Source organism: Maylandia zebra, linkage group LG8 (assembly GCF_041146795.1).
Source record: "Maylandia zebra isolate NMK-2024a linkage group LG8, Mzebra_GT3a, whole genome shotgun sequence".
In the NCBI taxonomy this organism is placed as follows: Eukaryota; Metazoa; Chordata; class Actinopteri; order Cichliformes; family Cichlidae; genus Maylandia; species Maylandia zebra.
Window position 1 is genome coordinate 26,991,021 of NC_135174.1, and position 27,500 is coordinate 27,018,520.

Sequence of the window (27,500 nt, forward strand, 5' to 3'; positions counted from 1 at the left end):
GTTTGCCCACCCACACCCGTGTTTTAGACTCAGAAAACATGAAAAATGTGGCAGAGATTTCCCAGAAGCAGTGCGAGCTTTAAAGCAGCGATGACTGTCGGGTTAGAATAACCTTCGCCTCCACCCGCGTGGGTGGGAGGAGCTACCAGTCACCGACTCCAGCTGCTTTCTTCACCTCCCACCACAGCTCAGCGGGCTGCCTCGGGAGCAGGATCGTACCGACGCCACCTCATCCGTCTCCTCTCCCGATCCCGATGAAGTGATACACCTGCAGCCACGTTTGGACGATGAAACATCAGAAACACCAGCTCGGCCTCACTTTTCAGCAACTTTTCCCCGAGTTTGGAGGAGCTGGGAGGAGACGCGGAGACTGAGGAGCCCCCGCTGAGCGGCAGAGGTAGGATCCGAGGACTGAAGCTGTGCATCTCAGGTTGTCATGCATCTAAAGCATGAAGGCCAGCTGATCAAGCTCAGAGGGGTTAATGAGGTCAAATAGACGCACAGCAGGAACACGAATAATCTGAAATTACAGACTAAACTGTGGCAATAATTAAAGATTTTATAATAACTTAAGACTTAATGTTAGTCAGTTTTTATTGCACGTGATTACCTGTAACCTCAACTATTTTATAATTTTATGATGTTTCCCAGACATTTTACTTTAATATAACACAACATGCAGGCTACTTATTTGAAGCATTCCTTATTACAGTCTTAGAAAGGCTGTGTTAAAAAATAACGCAGGTGTTGCAGTTTCTGTGTGATTTTTAACAAAACACGCCTAAAATAAAAAAGAAGAAAAAACCCAAAAATGAATTTCAAAATGTCAAAATCTGACTCAGCTTGTGTTTTCAAGTCTAGTTATCATACATTAAATTTTACATTTATCACGTCAGATAAACGAGTTCAAAAACGGTAAAGCTGAACGTTTACAGGCAGATTGAATATAGAATATTTCATGTTTAATGTAGGATTTAATAAGATAATTGCATACTTTGCATGTGAAAATCTGTATTTTCCCCCTTAAAACAGGTGGAAATAAGCCGACACCTGTTATAACTGAGGATAAAGTGTAAAAGTTACTTTTTGGACTCTGTTAAGTGTGAAATTAAAAGAAGCGATGATTTGTAAATCTCATAAAACAATAAGGTGAACCTGAAAGTGATGCCAGCAACATGTTTATCACTGTGCAGCATCCTCTCTTCCTTTAACAACAGCTCATAAACATCTGGAGCAGCTGCTGGGCTCGTGGGAGAGGAATGTTGTCCCGTTCTGGTTTGAAACCTGAATATACTCAGAGCTGAGGGTCCTTCTCCTCTTTGGTCTGGAGGATTTTGATTTGTGTGATCACAGAACATCTTCACACTTTTCCTCAGGTTGTTTTAAATTAGCTTTGGTGATGTTGCTCGAACATGTTTGCTCTTCTACGCACGATCGAGCTTTAACCTGCGTTTGTGTACGGCACAGTGAGCTGAGTTCACAGACAGAGATTTCTGGAAGTGTTCCTGAACCCATCCAGTGATTTCCATGACAGAATCAGGTCTGGTTATGACGCAGTGCCGCCTGAGAGCTGAAGATCACGGCCAGCCACTATTGATTTTTAGCCTTGTCCCCTGCGCACAGAGATTCCTCCAGATTCTTGGAATCAGTCGGTGACATTATGCTCTGTTAGATGTCCCAAATGTTGCTGCCATCAAACTCAAATTAAGCTAACATTTTTCAACATTTTATGTGTTTTCTTTGTTCTGTTGTGAATAAAATATGGCTCTATGGGATTTTCTTTTAACAGTGTCCCAACTTTATAGGAATTGTTTGTGTAACAAGTCACAAAAATAGTAATACTCAAGTTATGCGCTGAGCCCTAAATGTGCATATTTTTTATGAATGACTGGCAGTAATTCACTGAACTCTGTAAAGTTCAAACTTACTGTGCTTAATCTGTGACAGGACGATAACATGTCCAAGGACAGAAACTGTGATACCTCGGCCAAAACATAAATCAGTGTCCTGTATAAAAAGGTTTCAGTTTGGTGTGTGGACTGAGAGCTGCTCTATAGTTTTATATGTTTATTTAGGAAAATAGCCATACAGACAGAAGCAGGACTGCAGGTCTGAGCATTGGCCCGTCGTTTTCACAGGTTACTGTTTGTTTCGCTCTGTGTGGGAAAGCACTGATGTATTTGTGGAGAAAGTGATGAAGGTACAAGTTTGACAGCTCGTCATCTCTGCTGCAGGCCGCTACATCGGACCTGCACGACAGACACAAAACACGTTGTTCAAGATGTAATATTCTCCCCCTTACATCACTGCAAGGGGACTGCACATCTCTCACAGATGTCTTGTTTTGTTCAACCGACACTCCAAAATGCAAAAGACGTTCAGCATATGAAACATAAAGTAGGGAAAAGCTACAAACCCTCACTTTTAACATAAGATATACTCTAAAAACTGCGAAACTCCAATCTTACAGCAAACAATAAACGCAGCAGCTTTAGTAAAACAAGAATCGCTTGAGAAATTAAAGTGCAGTATGGCAACACAAAATGCAATCTACTACACACATACCAAGAAAGAAACGAACCCAGTGAGTAAAAATCTAAATGAAAGACAATAAATCATCATGTAAAAAAATGCACGTAATATGGCAAAGAGCTCTAAAGGTTTTATTTGATTGAAACTGAATATAAAGCAGTGCAGGTTTCGGTAAATGTGGAAAAAAAGGACCAAAAATATTGGAAGACAAAAAAGTGGTGTGGTATAGGGAAGTATAGAGGAAAGTTCAGTATAGGAGCTGGAACAGGCGGGAGTTTTATAGATGGATTAAAGAGCTAATTACCAATCAGGAATCCTGATTTCAGGATTTGTGATTGTAATATTTGTACGTTTGTTTTCCCTGACTGATTATGTCTGCGCTCCTTCAGGTCTGTAACGAAGCCCGTGTCCGTTGGTGTCGTTTGCGGCGGAGATCGCCTGGCGTCCGTCATGTCGCCTTGGATGATCCTTCCCGTCAGCCTGCCTGTCTTCATCATCACAGGAATATGGGTGGTGTGAGTACCTCCGAGTAAACAAGCCGCGCAGCAGCATCTGCAGGAGGTTCCCGTGTCTGTTTGTACACTCAAAGTTTAAATATGTATTTAAAGTTCAGCTCTTGAAACACTCACGTAAACATTTACTTCTTTTGGATAAGATTAGGACTCGTTAGGGTAAATACATTCAGCTGCTTCCTCTTTAAATACGAGCCTTGGAATCAATAAGTGTGTAGTGATGAAGGTGATCTTTCTTCCTCTAAAAGACAACTCACGAGTCAAGCTGTCTGCACACGAGTGTGGTCACACATGTTATCTGTTATCCCTGCTGCGGTCACCATGATGTCGACTGACGGTGCAAAGTTCATGCATGTGAAATGTTTTTCTTTTTTGGAAGCCAGAAAAACGCTTAGTCTTCATTTCAGGACTTTGCAGGCGAAGATCGAAGATGTTTTAAAAATCCTCCCCGGCTGGAGTTAATGCTTGTTCCTGCAGGCATGTAAGAACTCCTGAAAAGAGACCCAAGAACCTCTGTTTGTGGTTAACTGCAGTTCCTCTGATAGCCACTAGAGGCAGCCATCAAAGATGAGCCTATCCCAATAGGCTGTCATGTTAAAATGACCAGCATGTTTGCAGACTGCTCTGAAAAACTGTTTGTTCTGTCCTGCTAATGACACTTGTAACATGCTTGGATATTTCTTCATAGCTCACCCATTTAAATGCTTTAAGGCTTAAAGTTTGACATTGTTAAGGGTACGGCTGCTGGGCGATAGGTGGATGTCGACATGCAGCCACTAAATTTTGTGTTTTTTGTGCGGTTAATTGTCACAAACCATCCAATAAGTCTGTGCTTCAGTTGTGTCAGTCAAACTCTAGAATTTTATCCATATTTTTAGCACTAAATATACATTTTAACTTTCTCGAAGGTGATGAAAGTTAATCGTTTTTAAAAAAATCAAATCTAAGATTTCATTTCTCTTTAAACAAAACTGCGAAAAGTCCCCCACTAAAAACAAATTTTGCATTCATCTTAAATCATCACTGACCAGAGTCCATTGAATTTAACATTTTTTCACTGTACTTTATGGAGAATTGTTTAGGGAAAATGTACATGTAATCAAATTACTTAAAGTCAGGATTTTGATTTGCAATGTCCTGTTTTGATCCTTAAACCAGGATAAAACTGATAAAACCTCATCAAGTAACAGAGCTCCCAGCAAAAAAGCAAATAAAAGCATAAAAAAAGGAACTGTTTCCTTTGATCACCACACACGAGTCCCTGAAGAGACCAGAATACTTTTCTAATACTGGATTCTTGGTGTAACCTTTTAATGAAATGTAATGGTTAGTTGGAGGCTCATTTCTGTGCATGAAAAGGTCAGTCAATAATAATTAATGTATAAAAGTCAGTGTAGGATTGTGTAAGTCTATCAAGAGTGGCACAGATGAGTTATTGCTCCTGATAATGATCTCTTGAGGAAAAAAGCTATCCAACATCTGTGCTCCCAGGCTGGATGACCTCTGGATAACGCCTTCTTGCACTTTCTATAGACTAGGATGCTGGGAAACAGCTGATTTCTTTTCCTCTCAAAGTGTGAGAGGTTTCAGAGTGTCCTTTGTTAAATGAGTGCGAGAGTTCTTCACGCCGGGCCTCTAAAGCTTGAATCTGTAATCCCCCTCCTCCTGCTGTTTTTTCAGGCACGTCGACACCTGTCTGTTTCTGCCTTTGAATGCTTTGTCAGCTTTTGTCATGACCTAAAAACTCCACAGCTCTGAGCAGCCGTGTGAGGCTTTTTGCGGGAAAACATGAGGAGTTTGAGTTTTACACTTTAACCAAAGCGAAGTAAATTATTTATATCAAGCTGAAATGTGTCACATCTGAAGGGAGAAATGACTTTTCTTTTTTTGCTTTTTCCAAAATGAAATATTTTTGTTTTTTTCTTTAACTCGTTCTTTGTATTAAAATCAGTAATAGGTCACAACTGAGCAACTTGCTCTCCCAAAACATCAGCTAGAGCTGGACTGTCGCATGCTGCACGTTTATTAGGAGGTGGGCAGGGTGGTGGTTTATGCTCATATTTTGACCTCTGCAGTGAATCCATGCACGTGGCCGTTGCCAGCATTCACGCTTGGGCTGATGCATTGTGTGTTAAGTATCTTGTGAGTTTTTTCCCTCATGGGTCAGTTTGTGGTCAGTTTCACTTTTTGTTTTTTTGGCAAAAATGTCCATCAAGTTTTTTCACTTCTTTGTACTTTTCCTCATATCTAGTTTTGGTAATCTCCCTCCATGAATTTACTGACACGTGTGAGTCCTGATGTAGAGGCGATGATTGTTGAACTGGCCGATCACAATAGTCGCAGGCTACACTCATCCGGATAAATTTGAAAACGGCATTTTTGTCTAAAAACGCTCCGCTCCACAATATCATTTTCAGTCATTTTCACAGAGTTGTGCGTCCACATTGAAACGGCCGAAAACGCTTACGGTCCAGTACTGCTCATCCGTGAAACGCAAGAAGATTCAACCTGCCTCATTTCTGTCTGCCGTTTATGTCTGTGAAGGTTCTCAGTCATCCAGGTCATCGTAGTCAAAGGAGCTTGCAAAGAAAAGCGTCTGGACTTCTTTAAGTTGCTTGAAGACGTTTCACCTCTCATCCGAGAAGCTTCTTCAGTTCTAAGGTCAAATGGTGGAGAGTCCCAGATATAAACCTAGTGGGAGTGACCCCCCACAGAGGGACAAAAGGACCCCCTGATGATCCTCTAATCGCCTGAGCCAAGGTGGGAAACTGGGCGTGGGTCCCAATCAGCCAGAGTTTCGGGTGTGTTCATTGTGAAACCTGGCCCCACCTTATCATGCGAATTCCTGAGGTCAGCTGGCCCAGGATGTGAGTGGGCGTTAAGGCGTCTGGGGAGGAAACTCAAAACTGGATTATAGATGGCAGAGAGTTGGTGTCGTAAACCCCCGCCTCTGTTCAAAGATGGTCGCTCACAGTGGACATAGATGGCTTCTTTCACTCCTCTTTCAAACCATCTGTCCTCTCTGTCCAAAATGTGAACATTGGCATCCTCGAAAGAGTGTCCTTTTGTCCCTCTGTGGGGGGTCACTCCCACTAGGCTTATATCTGGGACTCTCCACCATTTGACCTTAGAACTGAAGAAGCTTCTCGGATGAGAGGTGAAACGTCTTCAAGCAACTTAAAGAAGTCCAGACGCTTTTCTTTGCAAGCTCCTTTGACTGTCTGCCGTTTATTTACTTTCCGGTGTTGTGCCAAAAAGTGATTGTCTGCTAAAAACTGATTTCCAATGTTTCCGTGTATTTTTTATGTGTAATATCTTTACGTATGTTGGTAAATAGACTTCGGTGAACAGCGTTTACAAAGGGGTTATATAGAGAATTAAAAAATTATCTGTTTTTTCAAGTATCTTTACAACTCTGTGTTATTGTACTTACATTATAACCGTTCCGGTCCTTTATCCCCACTTAAAATATTTTTACAGAACTATTGTAATATTTGCTGCCATTTCTGCTGTCCTCTTGGCCAACTTACTCTTACAAAAGACATTTGTAATGTTAATGAGATTTTTTTTTAAACTGCATAAATAAAGGTTATATAAAAGTCGCTGCCAAAAACTGATTGCGGCTTCTACCTTGTTACACTAATGTTGTTTGTGGCTCAATATGACTTTATGTCATCCATGAGGGATGCATTTGACATATGTTTCACATATTATAGCCCAACAAGTTACTAGCAGTTTAAATACCAGCAATCAGTTTTTGGCAAATACCGGAAATCAGATTTTGGCAGACGATCACTTTTTGGCACAACACCAGCTCTTTGAAACGTCGCGGCAAAAGGTCGAGGAAAAGCACCAAGTTTTTTAAATGGACTAACAATGAGGCGGAGTTGTTGCTGCGAGTAACACAAAAGTACAAAGTTGCAAAAGCGAGTGAGAGTTAAGGGATTTGAAGAAAAGCTCTCTGGAGCAAGTGCAGACTGATATTAATCTTTAATAGGGCTGTCAAAATAGAGAGAAAACAAAACAGCTGCTATATAATGCCCTCTGCTATCTTAGTTTGATTGGTCACAGCTCCAAAAGGCTCCGTTTACACGGTTTTCAAATGTATCTGCTTTGGAGAGCGTTTTCAAAAGGCTCTGTTTTCCTTGAACAAAAATGCCGTCTCAGTGTGGACGGGAGGCCAAAACGGAGAGAAAAAGATGCGTTTTCAAATGAAAACGTATTAGTGTGGACGTGGCTGCAGACTGTGTTGATGTGACATGTGGTTACAGGGAGGAGCACATCAGGTTATGGGGTAGATTATGCTTTCAGGTTTCAAAGGGATTTGCAGGGATCTTCGGGGTAGATTTAACACAGCAGTATGAATCCTGTGAAAGGTGCTTTGGCAGTGCCAACAGAAAATTACTGGAAGTATGCCATTTCCTGTTTCAACTTCTATTTCAGTGCCACAGCTGTGATTTTCTTTTCCCATTCAGGAGAAGACTGCAGCGAGTCAAGCGTGCCAGAGCACGAGGATCAGTGCTTATAGGAGGTTTGATGACGTTACACTTCATGCAGTGACCGATGCTGCACTGAAAAGAATCTTTGATTAGGTTTACACAGAAAACACAGTTTTCAATTTGGTTTGATTGCTGGTAAAACTTTACCTATTTCCAGGGTGCATGGGGAAGACCAAAAAGATTGACGCTCCAGCAACACTTGTATGTAGAGAAACTTTACTGGTAGACTTGCATGTTTCGGGTGATAGCCATTCACCAGGGTCCCTGCCAAAGACTGAAACACATCGGTCAAACAAAGAGTGCTTTACAAGTGTTCGTATTTCACGTGTTGGCAGTAAGAATCCATCACGTTGTTGCCTGAACTCGATGCATCACAGCACTGAATCCAAAGGTCACCTTCTGTGTGATTTGGCGGCGCTGACAGCTTTGAGAACACTGAAGTATTTGATGGGATGAGAGAGGCGGTGTATCTGAGTCTCTAGTTTAACGGCTCATTCACACCGTGATCTTCACTTTAGTTTACACGGCATGCAGTTTTCAAGTACATGCAGCAGGACTAAAAAAGATGAGTCGTGGGAGGGAGGGAAGTGGATGAGAGTGGACGGCCTCTGTCAGGCCACTCACTCCACATCAACTTTGTAAAGGGCAAATCAATTCTTCTGACCCGAGAATTCCCTCGTTATCAGCGATCAATAAAGACGCTCCAGCGGTCACATGTCTGTTGGCATCTTGCTTTTTTGAGTCCTGTGTATCTGATCTATGGTGCAATATGTCCTCACGGTTGTTTTGAAAGAGGCTAATGGGCCATTTGTGACATATTTCAACCTGAGTGATAGTGCACCAACAACATTATGGTGTGGAATATGGGAGATTTTATGTCCACTGGTTATTTATTTTGGTAACAACCTGTTTTAATTTGTCTGAATGTGGTAAAAATGAGTATTTGTAGAGTTTTTATGCCACACACTTTGAACAAGAAGCACATGTGACTTAATCCATGTATGTCTTTACAGAGGAGAGTGGACACCTTCTGAATCAGGTTAGCCAGGTTACAGTAACACATGCGTAGACTTGTTGTAACTGGCAGTTGTAATGCAACTTCATTAGCAGATTCATGAGTTTGTGCTTAAGTATCATGGTAGAAATGTCAAGCATTTTGCAGGCTTTTGATCTTAAACCTAAGTAGAAAAGAGTTGAAGAGTAAGACTGAAGGGATTTCTGTTGCAGTCTACTTCACAAGGAGCTGGATTGTCATCAGGTTTGAGAGATTGTGGTAAAATAATTGACACAGACAGACTTCCTGGGAGGTCTGCAGCACAAAGCAGAATATATTATTTAGAAGTTAATTCCTAGAAAAATGCACCAACAGCACAAATCTGATAGAGGACTCCACTTCAGCGACTCAGATTAGAGGACTAAAAGTAGAAATGATGGCTTCAAAGGGTCAACTCTGTACAGCTGTTTTATGAAGGTGACTGAAAAAAGAAGAGGCCAAAAATAGAAGAAGGAATCAAAGATTTTAATACTTTTTAATGCTGTAAAGTTGAGCATTTTAACAGGGGAGTCAGCCTCAAGTGGCCATTAGAGGAACTGCAGTTTTTGGTACTTCTGTGTTGGCGTCATCTTTTAGAGTTTTGGTCAACTGCCAGTTATATTTGGAAAGAAACAGCACTTTCAAATTGTTTTCAAGGACTTCTCAGAGGGTTTTGCATTAAAAAACCCCCAAAAACTATCTGGATAGTTTGTGCAAAATCTCTATTTGATAGTTGCCAAACCTTTGTGTGTAAGATCTCCTGGTACAGCCAGACAGAAAGTCGGAGGATCACCGAAACCAGAAGCATTTATCCTCTGGAGGAAATTACTGTCTGTTCAGAATTTTATGGAAATCCAGCATTGAGTTTGAGAGATAGGAGTCTGCACCAAATTGGTGGAGTAAGAGAACATGTGCTTCTAAAATGTACTACTGTGCATTTATGTGTGTGATGAATGATCTCTGTTTGGCTGTTAGGCTCTGCGTGTGTGTGTGTGGAGGTTGTTTTGTGTAACTGACATTTTTTTAAACATCCCTGTGGTGTAACAGTACATGTTAATATGCAGCCGTCCGGCTCGACGCACATGTGTGATGAAGAGGAGCTGTCTCCGTCTCTGAAAACAACCGTGTGGTGATTCATGTGTGTTTTGTTAGTGGAAAACATTATTAGAGCCTGGAGACGTTCGTGTGGTTGGATGTGACAATACTTTCAAATGCTGCAGTACAGCGAGTGAGGCAGAGCTTTGGACATGTTTTGAGAGCAGAGCCAGTGTTATCTCCAGACCGTATCCTGACAGCATGATTGAATCTTCATCATTTTCTGTCTGCCTCTTTAACCGTCTGTTCAGATCTTTGACCAAAGATTTTCTTCTTCTTTGTCTTCACAGATACGCGATGGCCCTCTACAACCAGCACGTCTGCCCTGTGAACAACTGGTACAGCACTCACACACACACAAACACACATATCGGGTTCATTTTAAAGACCATAGTATTGGTCAGCAGTTTAATGTTGCTTCAAAGCACCAAAGAGACACAAGCTGCATCTCCGCATCAGGAATGTTCCCAAAGAGACGAGGAAACTTTTTCCAAATTGTTTCCAGTGCAGTGACCAGAGGTCACTTTCACAGAGATAGATTTTTGACTGTGGATTAGATTAAAAAAAAAAGAGTCAGAGATGTCTACACTACACAAAGTGCTTCAGACCTTAAGCAGGATTGTTGCACAATTTCTCAAGACTGCATTCAACTGTTCAGCTCTGCTTGGTTAAACCAGACAATTCAGTTCACTTTCATTTAAAAAGCGCCAAATCAAATCACAAATCATAACAGTCATTTCAAGGTGCTTTATTTTGCAAGGTAAAGACCCTACAATAACAAGCACTTGGGCACAGTGGGAAAGAAAAAAATCCTTTCAACAGGAAGAAAGCTTAAAGATGCTAAAAACATTGTGACGTATGTACAAAAACATGTTAACTAATGAGTCCACTTGCAAAGCATCACCACTTAAACCAGAAGTTGAGATTTCTCTTCTTCAGTGGCCTTTAATATAGATCACAGTGGGAAATATCAGGGCTCCTTGAGTGAAAATGCAGCTTCAGAGATAAATAGAATGAATCTTGGAGTTATATTTACAAACTAAAACTCCAGGGATGATAACAGTGATTTTCCTTATTTGCTGAATGAGTGAAGCAGCGAGTGTTGGATAACATTTTCATCATATCAGATTAGAAGTTGATAAGTTCTCTGAGTGTTTGTAAAAAACAAAATCAGCCAAATCAAATAATGAGGGTTAAAGAGTCACTCTGTGTGTTTACCTGTAAACAGGAGCGTGTCCTTAACAAATAAAAACACATAAAACAGACTTTCTCTCAAGCTGTGTTCGGGGTTTGCTTGCTCTCCACGAGTACTCTGGCTTCCTCCCACAGTCCAAAGACATAGAGTGGGGTTAGGTTAACTGGTGATTTTAAATTGCACATAGGTGTGAATGGTCGTCTGTCTCTAAGTGTTACACTCTGACCAGTCTAGGGTGTACCCTGCTTCTCAACATATGGCCACTGGGATATTGGGACCACATATCTCCATAGTGCTGTATCTGCACATATATGTCGATTTAGGCCCTGTCTACATGCATATACAGGTATTTTAGTAAATACAGGTATATATTTATAGATAAAATGTTACAAACCCAGTTTTTAACATTTGTAATGCAGGAATGTAGTTTGCTATTTTGCATTTGAGTTAAATGAGACATCGGTTTGAGTCACTTGCATACAAATGGAGAATAGAAATCAAAATAAAAACAAAGTATGCAGCTGAACATTAACTGTGTTACATAAAAGACCTTTCACCTGAAAACATTTTGGGTTAATTTTCTACCGTCATTTGCGTACAGTAAGAGCGCTATCATGCCAAACGTGTCGCAGCTGATGCTCAACCATTAACAGAGTTTTCAACACGTTTGGTCACTTCAGTTTCCCTGAATTGACATTGATCTCGTGTGAAACACTAAGATCACATTTTTACTCAACCTTTTTTACTGGGAGTTAGACAACCTACATTTCGATGATCCCATGTAAGCAGTACTTGGCGACAGTGGAGAAGAAGAACTCACTTTTAACAGGAACAAACCTCCTGCAGATTCAGGCCACAAACAGCAAACGTCAGTCAATAAACATAATGACATAAAGTAGTGGAATGGAAACACATGGAGACTAAAAAGATGAGAGTGGAGAAGAAGTGCGTGGCATCATGGGAAATCCCCCAGCAGTGTGGGCCCATAACAGCAATACTCCGGAGTCACCTGATCAAGCCCATCTCGGATAGGTGGGGGACACAGTGTACAGGTTGCCATTGTATTGCTGAACCAACACACAGAGACAGATGACCAATCACATTCAGCTAACCGCACTAACTGCATGTCTCTGGACTGTGGGTGGAAGCTGGAACCTGTAGCGAAGTCACGCATCCATGCAGAAAGGTCCCGGCTAGGTGGTGCATTCGAACCCCAACACCAGTGACCATGCTGTCCCAAGTCTGAAGCATAATCCTAAAAAAGGAGATGGGGCTGATAGTTGAAGGCCTCCCATCCTACTTTAAGAAATTCGAGCAACCGCAAGAAATTCGGCGCTCTGAGAGATAACGATTGTTCCGAACACTGAATCATGTTGAATAACTGAAATAAATGGATGCACATGTGTGTTTTTCTAGGGTTTACAATGAGTCCTGTGTGGAGCCGCTTCCATTACAGAGGGGACCTGTACTGTGTTGCACCCTGGACAACATACCACTCATCAGGTCAGTGAGCCCACCTCTGCGGGTGTTACAGGTGGACTTTAATTTCCATGCTAAGATAAGATAAGATAAGATAACCTTTATTAGTCCCACACGTGGGAAATTTGTTTTGTCACAGCAGGAGTGGACAGTGCAAGAGTTATGAGGCAAAAATTAGAATACAATAAGAATAAATACAGTACACAGCTGTACAGAATAGAATAAAATAAAATACTATAAACAGTAGAATAAAATAAAATAAATATACAATAAGATAAAAATAGAATACAAATACAAATACTATATACAACTGAGTAAAAATACAACGATGACAGAAAGGATTATTGCACTTAGTATTATTGCATATGTATGGATGTGTGTGCTTGATCAGTTAAAGTCTTTATTATGGAGTCTGACAGCAGTGGGGAGGAAAGACCTGCGAAATCTCTCCGTCCCACACCGTGGGTGCCGCAGTCTCCCACTGAAGGAGCTGCTCAGTGCTGTCACAGTCTGCTGCATGGGGTGGGAGATGTTGTCCAACAGGGATGACAGCTTAGCCGCCGTTCTCCTGTCACTCACCACCTCCACTGGGTCCAGAGGGCATCCTAGAACAGAGCTGGCTGCTGCTGCTGTGTGCTTACCTGCTAAACTCCTGGTTTCTTGTAGCATTTGGGAACTTCAAAGAACAGAACGGCTGCACGTTGCAGTCATTCCTGCCCTATCCTTCATTAAACCACAAAGAGGAAGCAGACTGACGGTCCTAGTTCTGCTTTTGCAGTAATAACAATTTCACTGAAACACAAAAAAAGTTATGCTGTACACATGATCTGACCACAGATGTCAGATGATGTGACACAGCAAACCGCCCTGCTGTGGTCAGTGGTTTATTTTCGAGGTTGGCTGCTTTTGTTCAGTTGGAGCAAGCACGTGCTTGATTTTTGGTCCTTTTCTAAAAAAAGAAACAAAATTTTCCTGTTTTACTAAAACTACTAATTGAAATAACACAAGAAAAGCTGCAAAAGGAAGAAGACAGTCTGAGACTCTTTGTGTTGTCATTTTTAAAACACACCAGCAGAAATGTGGAGCCACGGACATCAAACAAAGTCTTCAGAAAGTCGTTGAACTCACAGAATATATTTATGCAAGCCAAATATCAAAGTGTCAGAGCTGGAAAAACAAAGTTTCATCATGATAGATAAGGCAGAGGAAATGCTACTGCATGACTGTTTTAAAGTGCAGGTAAAGAGGCTTTTATAGGACATGAACCAATAAATCCAAGGTAGTTTTTTATTTTGGGGATTAAATTAAAGCAAACTCACATCTAGCCCTCAGTGTAAGCTCATTGACCCAATTTAAGCATCTGACATCCATGAAATAGGGACTAACAAGCTACGAAAGTTCAGAGTTTAAAAACCTGCCTGCTTCAACCTGTAAATCCTTGTGAACTGTCAGGAATCCACGAGATCTGCAGCTGTTCATGGGGCTGAAAATCAGTTTTTGTTTCCATGCAGCGTTACAAACATCAGCTGAAACTGTTGCTTTAGGGTTTGCAAGTCTTACATGTAGCTCCAGAAAGTGATGTCGCCCGCTTCTTTAACTAATCCGGTTTCAGATAAACTGCAGTGATATTTGGCGAGCAGCTGCAGTGAAGATCGTGATCTTAGATAAGTCCGCACTTGCCCGAGCGAGGCTCCTCCTCACCTCTGCAGAAAGAAAGGCTTTTGTTAAGTGCTTCACAAGTCTTATGTTCCCCCCACAAAAACATCCAGGGTGCTGAATAAGTGTTGCTGACAAGATTAAAATCTAATCGGCTTATTGTGTCTAGATGGGAAAATGTTTTGGATGCTTTTGAGCTGGAGATACAGATGTGTGTCCTTCTTTCTGACCTCCCACAAAGACTCTATATTTATAGAAAAAATGCTGGCAGGTTTTTAGTATCACAGAGCAGCTAAGCACACAAATATGGGTTTTCCAGTTGTGCACAGTAAAAAAAAAAGTAAAATATGGAGAAGGGGGTATATGACAGCAAGCACAGGGGGTCGTAGTTTGAGTACAGCCCTTACTAACCACCCTCCTCTCGTCTGTGTTTCCATTGTAGTAAATGTGGAACTCTGCCACCTGAAAGCTGCTTTTTCAGCCTCATATGCAGCACCGGATCCTTTATGGGTAAGAACCAGGATGGTTTTGGTCTACAAATATTCAGCTTTTATAGTATTTTTTCTTTTTTTACTCTCGTACATATTTACCCAACATCTTGGTCGAACAGGACTTGTTTTTTCAGCTGGAGAGGCTCCGGCCAACTTTCTGTTCCCCAGAATCCACGGCCAGCTCTGGCCTCAGCCCTCAATCTGAGAGAAAACTTCAATCTAGGCCATCGATACTGCTTTTTTCTGAATAAAATGACCCACAAGCATTCACCCTCTGACCATACGGACAGCTACTCTGTGTGCCAAAAGCATTGATTTTCTGTGGTTTGCTCAGGGTTCGTTGCCCGGTGTGCAGAGGGTATATTGGCTCTTTTTCTATATTTGCTTTAAAAATGTTTGCCAGGATTCTGATAATGTACACTCAGGGAATTCACCCTGATCAACTTTTTGGAAATGCATAAATGGAAGTTTGCCTCAAAGGAATGCAGTTCTTTCCAGATTTGAAAGCGACTGTAGGAGCCTCAGTCAGACACAATTTCCTGGTGTTGGGAGCTTCCTGTGATCCAACGTGAACTCACACACATTTTGCAGTATATTGTCAACCCTTTGACCCGAGTGTCCTGGACTGAAGCTGCCTATTTGCTCTCTATACAGAGCCATTTATTTAAGGTGACCTCTCCCCTATGAACACCAGGTTCATGCTGCTTTTCTGAGAAAATGCTGGAATTTGGGCAAGTTTAAAAACCTGTTAACCCGTTCCAGCTCAGGCTTTTTCCCTGAACCAGATTTATCTCAGAACTTGGCTGTTAACACACAGTCACTGTTTTTCCATCCATGGGGCACAAAAGTTTTTCAGGGCTTCATCTTGGTGTTTTTTCATTGTGGCAAAAGACACGAAAATCAGAGAAAATAGTCTGAAACAGCGACAAAGACTTGAGAAAAATAAGCTTTAGAGCTTAATAGAAAACTTTACTTCTCTTGTTTTTCGCTCTCTTGCTTTTGTCACTTTCTATTTCATTAGACCACAGATGCCTGATACGTAGCTCTCAAAATCTGTCTTAAATTGGCAAAAGCGCATCAAACATTTGTGCCCTGGTGTGTAACTTTGCGGTCCTGGTCCGTGGTGTCCCGACCCCGGGCTGAGCAGTGCTCTTTCCAAGTCAAGGAATGACAACATCTTAATTTGACTTGAAGGATAATAGATAAATACTTAAAGGAAGGACCTCTTGTTCTCTTTGCAGGAATACAGGAACAACAAGTTTGTTCCTGTAATTACCATTTTTATGGATGATTTCGGTGAAGTCTGCAAAAATTAGGGTTTGTGAGCGAGCTCATTTCTCCCACATCAAAAGCTTTCCTTCTTTTTTTATTCCCCTTTCATAAACAATGCTCAGTTTATATTGGTGGGGGAGTTTGTTTAATTCAAAGGTGTAGTGTGAGGTTAGAAGAATGGTAAATGTCAAACTCTTGCTGTGCAGCAGCCCAAGAAACGCACGCCTAACCCAGAACCCAAAACACGGAGTCTTATCGTGGCGTGCACTCGATCGCCACAAACGGACCACTGTGCTCGCTGCTGGACAACCCACGGGAACATCAAAACAGTCGCTCTCTGCAGTTTGCAGGGAGATGAGTGCCAGATGTGAACGGCATGATCATCAGACAGGAGGGTGGGAGAGCCGTGTGAAACTGCTGCGAAGCTTTGAAGGCGACGTTTCATAAACAGACATCAGGAATCTGCTCACACAGGGATGTGCAGAATCATCAAGCTTTAGCTTTGAGCACGACTAAAGGTTTATTCTGTGCAGTTTGCGCATTGGAAGTCTTATAGTTGCAAAAATGATGGTGTGGCTAAAGCAGGGACCTGAGTTGGTACACACCTTGAAATTTGATTTGCCTTTGCATGTTCTTCCTGTGCTTGCATGGCGTTTCTCTTGGTACTCCAGTTTCCTCCCACAGTCCCAAAGATATGCATGTTAAATTAACTGGTGATCATTTCAATGTTGCAGGTGGAGATAGTAGCTTTATCTATAATCATACTGTAAGGATACTAGTACTGATTCCCCTGCACATCACACCTTCAGCAGCTACTTGGCCCTGGAAAGCCATGCCATGAAGCTCCTGGTGCACAGCTGTTGTGCTGATGTTACTGCCAGAGGAGGTTTGGAGCTCTGCATTTACTGATTCAGCAGAGCACTGGGGATTTTTCTAGATGCTTCAGCACTCTGTGTCCCCGCTCTGTAACTTTACATGGAGGATAACCCTTTAACCCTCAGATTAACCCTTTACATCACAAATGTTTGTCAAGGCAGACCGAATGGCTAAGTTCTTCAGTTTATACACTGGTGACAATGGCACTGAAAACACCTGAATTAAAAGATTAAGAGGTGTGGGCTAAAACCTTTGTCCGTACACTGCCTGTCAGTAAAATAAGAAGGAATTAATGTTTTAAAATAAACAGTGTGGAGTACAAAACGCAACATTTGCATCTTTAACGTAGTAGAATCGAGGCAAAAAGTAGCATAACATGGAAATAAGCTGCAAGTATACTGAACTAGTACTTCAGTGAAGAACTTGAGGACATGTACTTTGTTATAAACTGTAATCCAGTGATGCTAGAATTTTGTAAGACTATCTGTGCTGTTAATCTGACTCTGTAGTGAATTGAATGGACCAGCAGCGTCACCCTTTTAGTACAAATGATGCAAGCCTTCTGTCTGCTGCCTCCAAGCAGCCTAAGCAAATCAGTTTCAGAGAGGACTAAGCTTCATGCTTGTTGCCCTGAGGTTATTTTTCTGCTCTGTAGAGATGGAGCTCATCCCGCTGGAGTAATCATAAACACCTCAGGTAGAGTTTGTAGTGTGAGCTTCTCTTCCTGGAAGAGAAAAAAATGTGGTTACATAACTTTTTGACCAACAAAAACGGTCCTTTCTTCCCGATTTGTCATTTCCTTTTTTCCTCACTTCCTCCAGTGATGCTGATCGGCCTGCTGCGCTACGCTCACGTGATCGAGAAGCACCAGAACTGCATCCTCAACACCGCCGGCCTCTCCGCCGGGTGGCTCTGCGCCGCGGGGCTCATCATGGTGGGAAACTTCCAGGTAATTAATCCAGTCAGAGTCAATGAGATCAAAAAAGTCTGGATAATGTTTGTCAGCCCAGTTTTTCATAGACTCACAGCACACGAGCAGCAGTGACAGTAAATATCTGTTCACGCTGACCTTCGCCCACAGCTCTCATCCCTGCCTGTGTAATCATTCACTTCATGTAAATCAAGGGTGATAATAGTGGAAGTTTTTTATTCTTCTGCAAACTTTAACTCCTCTCTTTTAGGAGAGATCCCTGTAAAAAAGAGTCGCACGTGGTTTTAGGCAGACTCTGTTCAGAGGATAGGATCCTGCAATTATTCCTAAACGACTTAATGTTTATCCTCACAGTTAAATTAACTCAAATTTTATGAACTCTGTCCCAGTTTCATTCAGAATCCTGCCAATTTTCCATCTGATCGACTTTACAGACATTACAGGGGAGAGAAACTGGGATAGTGGGCCTGACAGGCCCCAAATCATTCTTATGCAATCGTTCAACAACATCAATTGAGGGGTGATATTTATACGTGAAAGATACAAAAGCAAAAATCCTGCAAAAAAAGCTGCAAAAAGTAAGTTACATAATCAGAGATGGAAATCTCACTGTGTGTGATTCACGGCACCTCCGGCTATTGTGCAGCTGCTTTCTTTGAAACTGAGGTGGAAGCTTGTAATCCATGTGTAGCCTAAAAACAAACTAATCTGGGTGCACTGTTTGTTTGTTTTTCCTGCAACACAACATTTGCTGGTTTTAGAAAATGTATTAACACCTGGGTAACTTTGTGCTTTTCCACATTTACTGCAGTGAAGTAGGAGGTAGAACGGGCTTGATGCCGTGTTCAGGCCACACAGCAGAGATAAGACTTCATGATTTATGGGTCAGTTGAAAGCAGAAGGCCTGAATGTAACAAACAGCATGGAGGTAATTTAAGTGATGACCATGAAGAAGGTCAGACTGACCTGCCTCCCCTCAGCCAGAACAGAAACTCAGCTAATGGGCAGCTAATCTCTGAGGGAAGAGGGAAGCACATACCAGTCTGTTGAATGAAACAACTTTCACCTGCATCCAGACTTTGAGATACCATTCAGGATCACCACTTTGTTCATTTAAGTCCACTGTAAACCAAACTATGATATGAGGGACCGTATTTGTTTGGAATCAAACGCTCTTTTCAGGACAGATTTTTTATCCTGACGTGAGAAAAACAGAGTTACCAGGATAAAAGACCTAACCTGTATGCATTTTTTCTCTAACTCCTCCCCTTATGTTGCACCTAAAGTTGACTGAGACTCTTCTTTCATTTTTTCATTCATAAAGTTGATGTTAAAGCTCATATCTCATTAATTGTGTCTGTGCAAACACTGAGTTAGCAGTAACCTTTATTAAACAGTTTCTCCTCTGCAAGATCTGCCATGTATCAACTAAAGGCTCTCATGTAAATAGAGAAAACCTACAGTAGAGGCTCCAATGCATATTCCCAAGGACTGACTAATACCTGGGTGGTGGGATTATGGTGTGTTTATACATCCATGGGCTCCAATGTGGATTGAAGGCAGCTGTGAAAGGCCAGAGTGGGGAGAGGAGGCAGCGAGGGGAGCAAACAGGAGCGAGTGTTAAAAACTCAGAGCTGTGTGTAATTTTCACGCGTTGTTTATACAGTTAATGTTCCAAGAACATCAGTGCAGCTGACACGATCACATCGTTGTGATGTAATTTATATTTAACAGCCGTGTCAGCTTCTATATAAAGCTCAGGGCAGATTTCCTGGCTTCAAATAAATCATTTTGGGTCCTTAAAAGTCCTTAAAAAGGTTGGTTTTCATAGTCAAGATTAGTAAAAATGTATCCATGTGTACATCGCTGTGTATCTGTCTATAAAAAACAGAAAATCCTTAGTAGATGTTAAGAAACCAGGAACTTTTCCATTATTTCATTTTTTCTTTAATCTATTAATCTATAATCTTACATCCATTACCTACCTTTTTGTAACATGGATACTCATGTGTGCAGCCTTTATCAGTAAACGTAAAGCTATAAAACTTTATAAAAATACAGTTAAAAGTCCAAAATTGACACCTTTGGGCTGGTTGTGGCTGAGGACATAGAGCAGGTCATCCGATGGTTCGATCCCTGGTATCCAAGTATCTTGGACAAGAGACTGAAGCTGCTGTTTGAGCAGAGAATAATTGTGTGTTAGATTGAAAGGACTTGGGTGTAGAAAAAGTTCTTGTAGGCGAATAAGTCGGTGAATGAGGCGTGCTGCGGTCCTTTTACTGTTCCTTCACATTTTTGAATGCTGTGCAGTGGATTGGAGAGTCTGCTGGTCCGATTTTGGCCCCTGGGCCTTATGTTTGACACCTCTTTCCTACAGCAACATTAACTTTCATAACTATTTTCACAAACCTGTTACCAAGCCCTTCTCCAGCTTCACACAGCCTCGTCAAGCATCAAAGACATGAAGTTACACAATGACCCAGTGTGCACCTCAGCCTGCGGTGCAGCCCATTGTTCAGCAAACGTGGCTACGTGCACGCACTGCAACTCTGTCTCTCATTCCCATTTCAATCGAGTCTTCGAAAAATCGAGTTACGACCTTACGAGCTGGATTATGTCCTTTCGCACCGCTGTGAATGTTGGATTGGCGTATACGGGGTTTCTGCTGAGTTGCGGTTGCAGAGCCTCTGATGATCCTCGCTCCTGCAGACTCGCAGCTCTTTGTAGAGCTTCCAAGCACATTTCCTTTTGATGTTCTGTTTGTTTTGTCTGGAAATTGTCTCACTGTGGTATTGTGATCATAAAAACAAAATTTTGGCTGCGTGTTGTGCGTCTGTGTTTCTTCCCTCGGTACACTCGAGCGTGGTGTAATGTAAGGGCGCGCTCTCACGACAAAGCGCCCGTTCATTTTTCAGAAAAAAGCTCAATCTTTGGCTCACCTTTTCTTCTGATTCATAGAAGATGGCTTCATTAGAGAGAAGAGCTGCAACACATGCACCAACGTGTAGGTTTTTACAGCAGATGCTCAGGACACACATGCGTACATTAGGGTCACAGCGCAAGCTCCTTTATTTCTTGGTGCTTCAAGTTCTGACTTGCACGAAATCTTCTGTTAAACCTGTGCTGATTTGGTTTTGCCAGGAATGCAGCACCGGTGCAGCGTCTGAATGTCACCGCGATAATAATGAATGTTTTTAGTTTGCAGATCAGAGGAAAGAAACGCATAGGAAGCAAAAGAAAACTACGTGCAGTCAACTGTGTCACTTGATTTCTTGATTTTTACTGCAGAACATGTCACTGAGACATGTTGGACTTTTTAATCCAATACATTTATTTTACAGCTCTAGATGTATCCTACACTCAATTTAATATGCAATACATGTGAGGATTGTTTAATATTACTTCACAGCACTTCAAAGACACAAATTACATGAAAGATTTTCCTTATAATTTCTGCATTCTTTGCCTTTCCTAATCTTCTTATCACATATTATGACTTGTCACTGCAGGCAAACACAGGTGCATTACATTAACTTTAATTTAAACCTGTAATCACTGATTCAGATACTTTAGGGGAGACAAAAGTAATGTTTGCAAATGTAAAGGCTCTAATGTGATCAGTGTGCTCTGGTCCATTTTGTTCTTTGAAGGTTTGTTGTCCTTGAGCTCAGAACCAGCTGATTCTTGCTGTGTGATTGCTGATTTAAATATATATATATATATATATATCAGGCCCATTAGCTGCTAAATGCTCCACTGTACTACATGTAAACTGCACTGATGTAGCCTGATTTTAACATCATATTCACCCCTTTGTTTTTAAAATATTTGTTTTAAAACAGGGATTTAACTGACGGTTTTTACAACCACCATATAACAGTTTTACATATTTAAGTGGCCACTTTGCAGTGGAAACAAAACTGCATCATCTTTGTTGAAACGCGCTAACATGATGCACAAAATTGAGCATATCGTTAGTTCAGGTAGGAGGTGAAGCAGTCGGACACATCATGAACAGATCAGGTGGAGGAGGGTTGCAAAGTGGCTTGCAGAGACACAGCAGCTGTGGGCCGGCTAATATAGCAGGCCAAAGATTCACCAGTTGGATGAGCTGTGGTTTGATGATCAGCTGATCTGGGACTATAGCTGCACAACTAGTGATAGCATAATGAACTCACAGGGCAATGTGAGTGTGTGTCATCTTGTACTGGTTGTACGTAAACACAACGTCTGCACTGATTTTGAGACTAAATAAAGTACAGATCCAGCAACATTTGTGCAAATAAAGTCCCAATAGAATAAAGTAGACAAACTGTGGGCTGATTAAAAAGATCGGAGTACTTCAGCTTCTACTGTGCGTGTGCATGTGGCGGCCGTCTGAGCTGTTTTGACATAGAAGTGATAATATTCAGGCACGTGTGCACGCTGCCAGAGGTCACAGTAATGCAGGGAGGCTGGGGTCTCAGGTTACTGCTGCCCTGTCTCTGCACATGTGGGCCCCCTCAAATACATCTCAGAGTCACTGCACAGTGCAGCCTCAGTTCTTTTCATCCATTCGCCCACCATCAATTAAGGGCGACCCTCCCCTGCTCGCCGATTGGCCGTGGCGCCCTCCTCCCTCCCCCTCTATGCTCGGTCTTATATAATGAATCGCAGTGTTTCCCACAGTGTAAACATGGCAGACGTCTTGAGTGATATGGGCTCATATACTGTAGAAGCACGCATGGCTCTGACACAATGATAAACAGCTTCATCCAGTCTGTTTGTGTCTCAGAGAAAGAAGGGTGAATGCTGAACTGGAGTTTCAGGAAATCACGAATGATGCGGCCAAGAGTCTGCGTGGAAAAGGAAAATTTCTGCAGCATTGTTCTGCATCATGCATCGTTCCACAAAGAGCTTATTGTGGTCTCATTCATCGGTGGTATGTCTGCATTTTTAAACCTTTATCATCCCATGTCCCAGGTCTTATTCCACAGTGCCTGACACAGTAATTCATATATACATTTTCAAGATCATTTCAAGACCTCCAGGGAGTTATTTTAGCTTTGAAGGCTCTTTATTATTAGTCAGAAGAGTTTTATGACCTTTATTCCAGTCGTCACAATCACCAGAAAAACCCAAAAAGTTAGCACCAACAATAAGGTTTAAATCACACATAGACACTGAATAAAGATGGACGTAGGAAACACCATCGAAATGTTTGCTGATACTTGCTTCTGCAGCATGAAGCTGAGCAGATGACCTGAGCAAAGTGTGGATCTGACTGAGAAACCCGAGAACCCTGCAGGCCGATACAGTAGTGCAAAAACACGTGGGAATAATAACGCACCATAATTCACAAAATAAAGATAAAGCTGTGTTAAACACATTTTGTAGTCCATGTTCTGGGTGTTGTAGTTTCTGTACGGCAGACAATAATCCCTGTGCACAGTACTCATCATTTCTCCTTCGCTCCTTTCCTTCGCCTCGTGATGTTTTCCGTCGAGGTCGAGGAAAAGTGGTTAGGAAAAGCAGGTAGGCGGTCCTTTTTTGGACTGTTCTCTTTACACTGTTGTCAGTTTTACTTCTTGTCTTTCTTCGTGACCCCTTCTTGGTAATTGTTTGTTTCTAATAAGTGTCCTCAGGACATAAACCTCCTGCCGCACAATTCCTCGTGTTCTCAGTATTTTTCCTTGTGTTTGTAGTTATTTCCTTCTGTGTGACCTGTTGCCTGGATTGTTTGGCCTCCCTGACTGCCCTTTGGTATATGAACATGGCTTGTTTTTAGGATTTTACACAGCCTCAGCTTACCTGTCAACTGTCCTGCATTTGACTCCTCTTCCTCTGTTCGTATGTGAAGATTTATCTATCTTCCTGCTCGCCCTTCTCTTTGAATCAGTTTTATAATTAATGCTGAGATGAATATGAGAGGATACGACCCACATAAAAGTAGCTCATGAACAAAAAACTTTCAGATGCTTGGTGTAAGCACAATTATAACTCAAGCTGAATGAGTATTTGTTTGTTCTCTGGGTCTCTTCCCTGTGGTCAGACGGCTTAAACCGCTGCTTTTTCTCCATAATAAACCACAAGTCCAGGCTCAGGAGATGTGTCGTCATAAAATCAGCTGCTGTATTTGAAAACGTGCTCTCACAGACTGCAGGAGAAAATATTAAAAATGAACTTCCTCCGTCTGTGATGCTGAGACGAGATGAGCTCATGGCAGTGACGGGTAATCTTCCGGCTTGTTATGTGTGGAGTTCGAGCTGACACCGTGTCGCCTCCTCCAGTGCCAGAGATGATAATGGTGATGATCCAGCTTCCTTTGTAAATTAGTATCATTACAGCTTCCTGTGACAGATGATTTGGTAACAGTGCTGGGTCACAATGACCTCTGTTTGCATTTCTATCAGCTTTGTTTTGTCCTGATGTTCCCACAAGAAGACTGTGAGGTGTAAATGATATTCTGCTGAGTAAAGGACTTGTTTAAACTTCCATCTCCAGATTTGTACTAAAGCCTGAAGGCGTATTTGAGAGAAATACATCCAGTAATTGATTTATGTTACATTTGTTAATATAACACAAATTTCCCAGAGTTGTTAAGATATTTTGGTTTACACAACAAATTTAAACCTCACCCAGTCAACAGGGTGGCAGTGTTCATCCTCCGGTTAACGTGATTTTCAGTGCAGAAAATCTAATAAAGCCTGGTGCTGAGCTCACATCAGTCAAACAGTGGCTGCTATATGATGATGTTGAGCATTATGAAAGACAGTTGGTGATATCACATGAATTTATTTTGTCCTAAACACAAAAGAGGAGGATTTTAGTTGCATTTAAAATAGTGCTGTCAGCATTAATCTCGTTAAAATGACGTTAACGCCATAACCGCATTAATGCTGCAAATCACAGTTAGCGAGTTAGCGTGGATCGCCCCGTGCGTGGGGCTGGACGGCGTCAGCGCGTTAGCGTGGGTTGCTTGTTAACGTGTTAGCGCCGTGCTCTCATAGTTCTCATAGTGGATGAGAAAGACCGACTATGTCTTTCTCTTCCGTGCCGTGTTTCTACTTCCAGATCCTCAGTGTAACAGTTTTTGTTTATCCGCCTGTTTTGTTTTCTTTTTTTTCAGGTGGATTTTGCTAAAGTCCTTCACTACGTGGGAGCTGGGGTCGCCTTCCCCTCCAGCATGCTGTTTGTGTGCCTTCAGTCGGCTCTGACCTACAGACTGGCCAAGACCCAGGAGGAATACTGGATAGGTCACATACGAGTGGGGATGGCCCTGCTGGCCCTCATCGCCCTGGTGCTCAGTATCCTTGAAGCTTATCTGTGTTTCTTCCAGCACTACAGTACATTTTTAGTGAAACAGTTCCCTAACACATAGGTTGCTTGCATTTATTTATTTGCTTGTTTAAAACCACATTCAGTGGCATAGATACCCTGCAGGGTTGTGTCAGAGCTGGATGAGAAAGATTTATTTCGAGACATGGCACCCTCTAGTGGCTGTAGGACCTATGGCAGCGTAAGTTGTAGATTTATGGAGCCACAGAGACAGGAACAAGGAGCTCAGGGTGAATGGATGGGTCAATATAAGATTTAATAACTATAGTTTTTCTTTCTCTTTCATGATGGTTAAATGAGCCAAAAAAAGGTTATGTATTACTGCACATTATTTGTTACTTTTCTTAAAAGTAATGAAAGTGACTTGTTACAGTACTGATTACATGACTTTTGCATTAAGAAGAGAATTTAAGACCTTTTTTTAACATATTTAATGACATAATTGTAAGTGTGGTAGCACTTTAGTAGTTACTTTATGATCCATTATACATAACACAGTTTGTTCCCCTAAATTTACTAAAAGATGCATTTGTAGCTAATCAAACCTTTAAAACAGCATGAATGGGTTGCAGGGATATATTATGGTAAATGGCCTGTATTTATATAGCGCTTTACTAGTCCCTAAGGACCCCAAAGCGCTTTACATATCCAGTCATCCACCCATTCACACACTGGTGATGGCAAGCTACATTGTAGCCACAGCCACCCTGGGGCGCACTGACAGAGGCGAGGCTGCCGGACACTGGCGCCACCGGGCCCTCTGACCACCACCAGTAGGCAACGGGTGAAGTGTCTTGCCCAAGGACACAACGACCGAGACTGTCCAAGCCGGGGCTCGAACCGGCAACCTTCCGATTACAAGGCGAACTCCCAACTCTTGAGCCACGATCGCCCATATTAGGGAGAAAAGGGTCATTTTGCTTCACAATAACTGGCTTTGTTTGTGCATAAATCCAGAGAAACTCAGCTTTTTGCAATAAATCAGCACATTAGTATAAAACTAATTTCTTGTCTGTCTGCACACGTGACTGTCGCTCTTTATAGTGTTTAAAATCCAGCACATTTATAATGTATGGTATGTTGCATTGCCCCCTGCTGGAGAGCACACAGCCTTACAAACATGACTGAAACCAAATGCTCACTTGGAGTTTTTGGTCATGAAGATTATGTGTCTGATGAGTTTATTGCTGTCAAGTCTGTAAGGAAACATTTAGGGATAAAACATCTGCAATGCACCTTTAAAAGGCAGGTCATCAATGTATGGATGGTATTGATTGGAGTCTATGTGAGGCTTGCATTCAGACACAGGAAACCTTTTACTGGCTGTTAATGGTAAAGGTAAACCATCACTTTTTTTAAGGTGGGCCTTTGTGTTAGAGGGTCAGGTTTGACCACAGGTCAATGTGATGGTGAAGCCATCTTAATATTAACAGCACAGGACCGAATTCAAAGTAGCGACCAGTACATCTCAGTACGTGAGCAATAAAAACAATGTCAAACTGAACCACTGTGCAGCCATTGCTCGCCTTAACCCTCTGATCACCAGGTGGGGGTTTTTTCTGCCAGGAGAGCTATGCCCTGCAGCACGCCTCCGCCATCTTTGAGTGGATCTACTGCTCGATCATCATGTTCTTCTACGGGACTTTTGCCTTTGAGTTTGGGGGCATGTCGGGGAACACCCTGATGGTGCTCTCCAAAGGCGGGGCGATGCAGAGCTTTTCCACCTCTGACCACAAGACAGAGGTCGGCGGAGCCGGCCACCACCAGCCAGAGAGCTTATCGATCCTGTGACTTAACTATGGTGTGTTTGAGAAAAACTGGAGGTGAAAGAGTAACAGAGTCTAGAGCCTGGATGCTGCACCCTGCATATCACCACACTCACTACTACAAAGTGCCAAAGCTGCTCTCCTCAGCAGTGACCAAAGACTGACAGACTTCTGTCCTGCAAAGCGTTGCACAAAACCAACATTGCCTGTGCGAACACAAACACCAACAAAGAAACACACACGAGCACACCCACAGTCCTTAATGTTTGGTTTAATTGTCTCAGAGTAACAATCGGTCTCTGAAAGTGCCTCAGATGTCGCTCCTCGCTGCGCGCCGTCAGTCCTGGAGCCTTGCATTGTTTCTACTCAGGAAGTTTTGTTACACAATCAGGTTTCTCTCCATACCTCCGCCGCAAGATGAGGGTTTCCACAAACATCAGACAGCAGGTGGGCTTCATGTGCGACAACTAGCCTCTCCTATCAAAGTAGCTTAAAGATGTAAATGTTATTCTAAGCTGAATTTCAACACTTGGTGCAACTGTTTAAGGCAACATTGCCCATGTAGCTCTCTCATATTTCCCAGATAAGCTCAGTTTTGTTTTGTCTTTTGTTGTTTCTCATTTCAGCTCATTGCCCAAAAAAATGCTGTATAATTTCTCTTTAATGGGACCAAACTATGAAGGTGAAACATTGATATGTTTAACATCTTTAATTTCATCATACGCGGAAATACTTTATTCAAATTGTATTTCTTAGAATGTACACTGAAAGTAAAACAATAAAACAGTTAATATGAAATGATGCAGTGTGTGCACACATAACGGGTTGTGGTTAGCTTTAGATATA

The 27,500-nt window shown here is 41.9% G+C and overlaps 1 protein-coding gene across 2 annotated transcripts; it reads left to right on the forward strand.

The window, feature by feature from the left end:
- On the forward strand, positions 1–27,452 carry LOC101487313 (transmembrane protein 150A). 2 transcript variants are annotated; one of them, XM_004565892.6, is made up of 8 exons: positions 1–397; positions 2,922–3,047; positions 9,962–10,009; positions 12,283–12,369; positions 14,444–14,511; positions 17,462–17,589; positions 24,680–24,857; positions 26,435–27,452. In XM_004565892.6, the coding sequence occupies exons 2-8, from the start codon at positions 2,983–2,985 to the stop codon at positions 26,677–26,679; spliced, it is 819 nt and encodes a 272-aa protein (XP_004565949.1). In that variant the 5' UTR covers positions 1–397; positions 2,922–2,982; the 3' UTR covers positions 26,680–27,452. The 2 variants fall into 2 exon arrangements, with proteins under 2 accessions (XP_004565949.1, XP_076743834.1); XM_076887719.1 differs by lacking the exon at positions 1–397 and having other exon boundaries at positions 2,991–3,093.
- Positions 27,453–27,500: the final 48 nt, after the last annotated feature.